Genomic DNA, 6,037 nt, shown 5'->3' with positions numbered 1-6,037 from the left:
TAATCATGCTAGCAACATGTTAGTAGCATGCTAATCATGCTATAAACATGCTAACGACATGCTAGTAACTTGCTAATCATGCTAGCAACATGTTAGTAGCATGCTAATCATGCTATAAACATGCTAACGACATGCTAGTAACTTGCTAATCATGCTAGCAACATATTAGTAGCATGCTAATCATGCTAGAAACATGCTAGCGACATGCTATTAACTTGCTAATCATGCTAACAACATGCTAATCATATGCTAATCTTGCTAGCAGCATGCTAGTAACATGTTAATCATGCTAGAAACATGCTAGCGTCATGTTAGTAACTTGCTAATCATGCCAGCAATATTCTAGTAATAGAATTCTATTCTAGATTGTAATCAATCTACATTTTCAAACTTCAGGCTTTTACAACTGCTTTAAACTTTCAGGCTAGGCTTTCTCAAGCTAACCTAAAGTTTGTCTTGACAAACTTTTTTATCTAGTTCAGTTATAATTTTTAATGTAGTGTCATAATTCAGTTCAATGTTGATTCAGTTCAGTTCAAGAAGCTAATTTGGCAAAATTCATGAATTATAAAACAAATTCAGTTCTTCGATTCTTAATTAGAAACTTGATTCAAACTATAAGCAGCTCTGCAGAGGACAAAATTGTTGTCATTCAGTTGAATTCCACGTTGATTCAATTCAGTTCAATAACAGTCAATGTTGAAAAATTCATCAATTATAAAATAAATTCAGTTATTCGATTCTGAAATTCAGTTGTCAACTATAAAGCAGCTCTACAGAAGATAAAAGTGTCATAATTCAGCTCAATTCAGTTCAGTAACAGTGTCAGTGTTGCGCAGCTCATACATTATGAAACAAATTACACTATTCGATTCTTAGTTTGAAATTTGATTTTTAACTGGTGTTAATTTTGTATCATTGATACTATTACAGTTTTATTAATATTTTGAAAACTTATCTATCTTTATTTTGATATTTTTTCATTTTAGTTAAAGTTTTTATCATTTTTATTATTTGTTTGTATTTATTTATTTATTAAACAATCTTTTTTTTTTTACCAGACATAAAAGATATATGTCTATAGTTTTAATTAATTTTATTACAGTTTTAGTTATTTTAGTACATCAAATTAAAATAAAAATTCAGTCTTGGCAACCAGCTGAAGTAAAACATTTTCTACATTTGATTTTATTTCAGTGAACATTTATTTTATTTCAAGTAACACTCTTTTCAATGGTTTTAATTATAGTTTTAGTTTTAGATAACTATAATTGCCCTGTTCTTATCTATAAAGCAAGACAAAAGTGTCATAATTCAGTTCATTTCAGATTCAGTTCAATAACAGTCAATTTTGACACAAATTCAACTCTTTGATTCTTAATTTGAAATTTAATTCTTAACCAGTGTTATTTTAGAATCAAGGAGATATTATAGTTTTTGTTAATATTTTGAATCCGTTTTATTTCTAGATTTTCTTTTAATTTAAAATTTCGTTTCATTGTCACTTTTATTAGTTTTTGTTATTTTTACAAAATTTGTATTTTTAGTTATTTTAGTTCAATTTTTTAATATTTGATTTTAGTTGGTTTATTTTATTTCAAGTAGCATTTTTAAAAATGGTTTTAATTTTAGTGTTCATTATACTTTCAGTTAACTGTAAAAACCCTGTTCTTAAGTGTAAAGCTTCTTTAAAGAAGACAAAACTCTCATAATTCTTTTCAATAACTTTGTCGATGTTGCGAAATTCATCAGTTATAAAACAAATTTGATTCTTAATTCAAAATTCAATTTCAGCTGTAAAACAGAAGATCAGTTCAAGTTTCTGCTCTGAGCTCTTCACGTCTGATGAAGATGTTTCTCCATAAGAGCTGATTTTCTCAAAGCAAGATGTTTTCCGGTGCAGTCGCGGAGTGTAACATCTCTAAACCTAATTAAACACAGCCGAGCATGTATTGGAAAATTTTTGCTTAGCTCTATTTTCTGGGCTGCGTTCAGTCCTATAAATCAGCTGCTGCGTCACAAAGAAATCCCCAGTCCAGAGGTGATGCAGAGGAAAACAGATGCCACTTATTCAATAAACGAATATTCATACAGAAGAAAAATGTTTGCGGGATGAAGTCGATGTGAGGCTTTGTCGATACTCAACTTTATGACCCTGAGGTGCAGATAAAATTTAGCTGAACGAGGCAATCTGAGACGCCGCGTGACTCGGGGAATCTGTTTAATATGATCTCGCCGATGCTTTATGGCCTTTGGCTTATACATATTTATTGATGTTTAGCTTATATGTACATTTGAGAGAGGATAAATCACGGCATCATTGCGCTGCTGTGTTCTGCTGATGTGCTGCTCTGGACTCGAGGTGTTTTTCTTGTTTTTGTTTGCTCACATCAATCTCAGCGATGACACGTTTCATTAACGAGTAAAGAGCCATTCATTACCATATCGAGCACAAATAAACATGCTCCTGCTGTAAGACTCAAATAAGACATTAGAGCAGCCACTCTTCTGCTTTAGTGGCCAACGAGACAAAAAATGTGTTAAATCTCAGTTTGTACCGTCAGGTTTTGGACGTGCGGCTCGTGGCGTGTGTGTTGGAGGTCCACAGGGTTATTTATGTCCGTCCCGCTCCGTATTATTGCAGCAATAAACAATAAGCAGACATTAATCAGGTGTGCTGCTGTAGTTAAAGCGCCGCACACATTCATCTGAAGATATTCAGCAGCTCTGCGTCTGCAGACAGAAAAACTTCAGTCACTCGCTCAGCTTCATCAGGAAACACTCACATCTGTGCTGGAACACTTCATATATACACATTTATAATCATTTATTATTGTTTTTTTTCTTTTTCAAAAACAGTTTTCACATTTAATTTGAAACCGTTACTGCTAACCTTTCAAAAAAATCATAGTTTTCCACCTCACCGCATTATTTCATATATATATATAATTTTATTATCATTTTAAACATATATACAGCATGCACACATGCACTAAATGTTTTTTCTTTTTTAAATACTGTTTTTATACTGTGTATGTATATATATAACTTATAAAATAAAATTATATATATATATATATATATATAATACATTTTATTTTAAGGCGCCTTTCAAAACACTCACGAACACCGTGCAGTTGAGTGATAGTCATAAGAAATAATGCAGTGAGGTGGAACTATATATATATATGTCATTAATGTTTTTCTTTGTCAAAAACAATTTTATATTTTTTATAATTTTATTTATATATATATATAATTTTATAACAGCATATTCTACAGTATAATAGTTTTAGATATTGTAGTACTTCAAGTTAAACTAAGCGAAAATGAGAAATGTTGCCTTGGCAACTAGCTGAGAAAGTTGTTTAATATTATAGTTATTTAATAGTTTTTTCTCCTTCAGGCAGTAAAGAATGAGGCTGACGGAAAGCTTGAATCATCAGCTCGTCTGATGGTTTCTGATTCATTAGCATTAAAGAGATGGTTCACTGGGATTTTTCTAGGCTTGACTGTGTTTATGGGGTGCAGTCTGTGTCCCTTCTCTGAGAAACACGCTGATCATTTCCTGCTTTTATGAAGCCCCGCCCTCGTAAATAGGTGATGGGCTCTGATTGGTTAGCTAGCCCAGTGTGTTGTGATTGGCTAAACCGCCTCTAGCGCTCGTCTAAACGTTCCGCCCTTCTCCTCAGCGGCATGTGCTCCGGCTGTATTGTAAACAACGGCGTCGTTAATATCGCTTATCAGTTTGAGCTTGATTGAGAAACTTTTAGATACGCTGTTATTTGTAAATGCTACTGCTTTTACTGCTTTAATATACGGTTTTATAGTATATTATACAGTATATAGTATATTATATTATATTATAGTATAATATACAGTACAGCAACCGCATGCGCGTCCATGTTTAATTGTTGCTTTAGAACATTGATTTTGAAACGTGTGAATCCATTAAAATCGTTAGAAGACAGAACAGCGATTCATATATGAACAGATTTTTACGTGCACCTCTAGTTTTCTCTTCCTCTTCTCTAAAGCAGTGCAGCATGGCCCCGCCCCCTTTGCTGCGTGTTCCCGAGGGCGGGGTTTATCAGGGTTTGTGATGTCACGAACCCAGGAAGTAGCTCGTTGTAGTTCCTACCAGCCGTTTTTGTAGGCATTAAACTGCCAGAATTTTAAAAGACGATATCTCCGTTTGCATTGAACTTTCAGCTTCGTAACTTTGCAGATATTGTTTATGCTCAAACAGCAACATTACACACTAACTAACGTTAAAAAAGCAATCAACCACCCCTTTAACTGCCACTTGACTAATAATTGACTTAGGATGGTTACCGCGGTAAACACGGGCTCTCAGACGGCGGTGAGCGCTGCAGATATTGACCGATGCTCTGGACTGTGTTCCTGGCTCCGCTGCTGATGAGGGTCACTCTGGTTGCCATGGTAACGCATCGGTGTGCTCTGTGTTTCAGGCCGTATCAGTGCGGACACTGCTCGCAGTCGTTCTCGCAGCCGTCGGAGCTGCGCAATCACGTGGTCACGCACTCCAGCGACCGGCCCTTCAAGTGCGGCTACTGCGGCCGAGCCTTCGCCGGAGCCACCACCCTCAACAACCACATCCGCACGCACACCGGGGAGAAGCCTTTCAAGTAAGTAACAGTGAGTACCATCCATTACTACAACACCATCTCTTTATCTCATCACACTGATTTCAGTACACGAGTCCATACACGTGACCTTTTGACTTCAGTTTACGAGTCATGTTTTCAAGCTCTCCATTATATATATATATATATATATATACTGTATATACACACTACCAGTCAAAAGTTTGGGATCAGAGCGATTTTTAATGTTTTTACACTTTTTTTCAGGATTCTTTGATGAATAAAAAGTTAAAAAGAAGAGCATTTATTTAAAATAGAAATCTTTTCTAAAAATACACACTACAGTTCAAAAGTTTGTGGTCAGTACATTTATATTCTTTCTTTTTTTTTAAAGAAATTAAAGTCAAAGTCACGAGGAACTTAAAGCTGTTTACCCGCTCCACAGGTGTCTTGTCGATGGTGATGGGTGTGTTCTCTAAAATTAAAACGTTTATTCAGCAAGGATTTGTTAAATTGTTAAGAAGTGACAGCAAAGATTTATATTGTTAGAAACGATTTATATTTTGAATAAATTCTGTTCTTTTTAACTTTTTATTCATCAAAGAATCCTGAAAAAAGTTTCAGTTTCCTTATATTTTGAATAAATTCTGTTCTTTTTAACTTTTTATTCATCAAAGAATCCTGAAAAAAGTATCAGTTTCCAAAAAAATATTTGTCAGCACAACTGTTGATAATTCTAATAATAAATCAGCATATTAGAATGATTTCTGAAGATCATGTGACACTTTATACTGGAGTAATGATGATGGAAATTCAGCTTTGATCACAGAAATAAATTATATTTTAAAGGATATTAAAATAGAAACCATTATTTTATATTGTAATAACATTTTGCAAGATTACTGTTTTTTTCCTGTATTTTTGATCAAATAAATGCAGCCTTGATGAGCAGAAGAGACTTCTTTAAAAACATTACAAGTCTTAATGATCCCAAACTTTTGACCGGTAGTGTATGTTTATACAGAGCTGGGTAGATATACTTACAAATTGCAGTCCGTTACTGATTCCAAATTACGTTAATAATGTAATCCATTACATTACACATTTTAGGTAATTTATTCAGACTACTTTTAGATTACTTCTGACCTAACTCGTTTGATTTACATGGGATAATCTTGTAACATAATGATGTAAAAATACAAAGAGAAATAAAATATGTTCCATTTGTTGTAATTAACAACATGAAGTGCATTAAACATTATATATCATCAAGGTTTCCCAAACTGGAGTTCGTGAATTTAATGAAAAGCTAATAATAATTAAATCATAAAAATTTAAAATTAAAATAAATAATTTTTAAATAACATCAATCACTTACTAAAAAGATTATATATATATATATATATATATATATATATATATATAATACT

At 33.1% G+C, this 6,037-nt stretch overlaps 1 protein-coding gene across 1 annotated transcript in view; it reads left to right on the top strand.

Annotated features, from left to right (window-relative positions):
• prdm6 (PR domain containing 6) overlaps window positions 1–6,037 on the top strand; it is a 37,512-nt gene that overhangs the window by 28,616 nt on the left and 2,859 nt on the right. Inside the window, exon 9 of the mRNA XM_016507527.1 lies at window positions 4,473–4,649. Within this exon, the coding sequence (XP_016363013.1) occupies window positions 4,473–4,649 (177 nt within the window). The remainder of the gene's footprint in view (window positions 1–4,472; window positions 4,650–6,037) is intronic.

This window comes from Sinocyclocheilus anshuiensis, unplaced genomic scaffold, assembly GCF_001515605.1.
Source record: "Sinocyclocheilus anshuiensis isolate Anshui unplaced genomic scaffold, SAMN03320099.WGS_v1.1 scaffold1614, whole genome shotgun sequence".
Classification (NCBI taxonomy): Eukaryota; Metazoa; Chordata; class Actinopteri; order Cypriniformes; family Cyprinidae; genus Sinocyclocheilus; species Sinocyclocheilus anshuiensis.
This window is presented reverse-complemented; position numbering and strand designations above follow the sequence as displayed.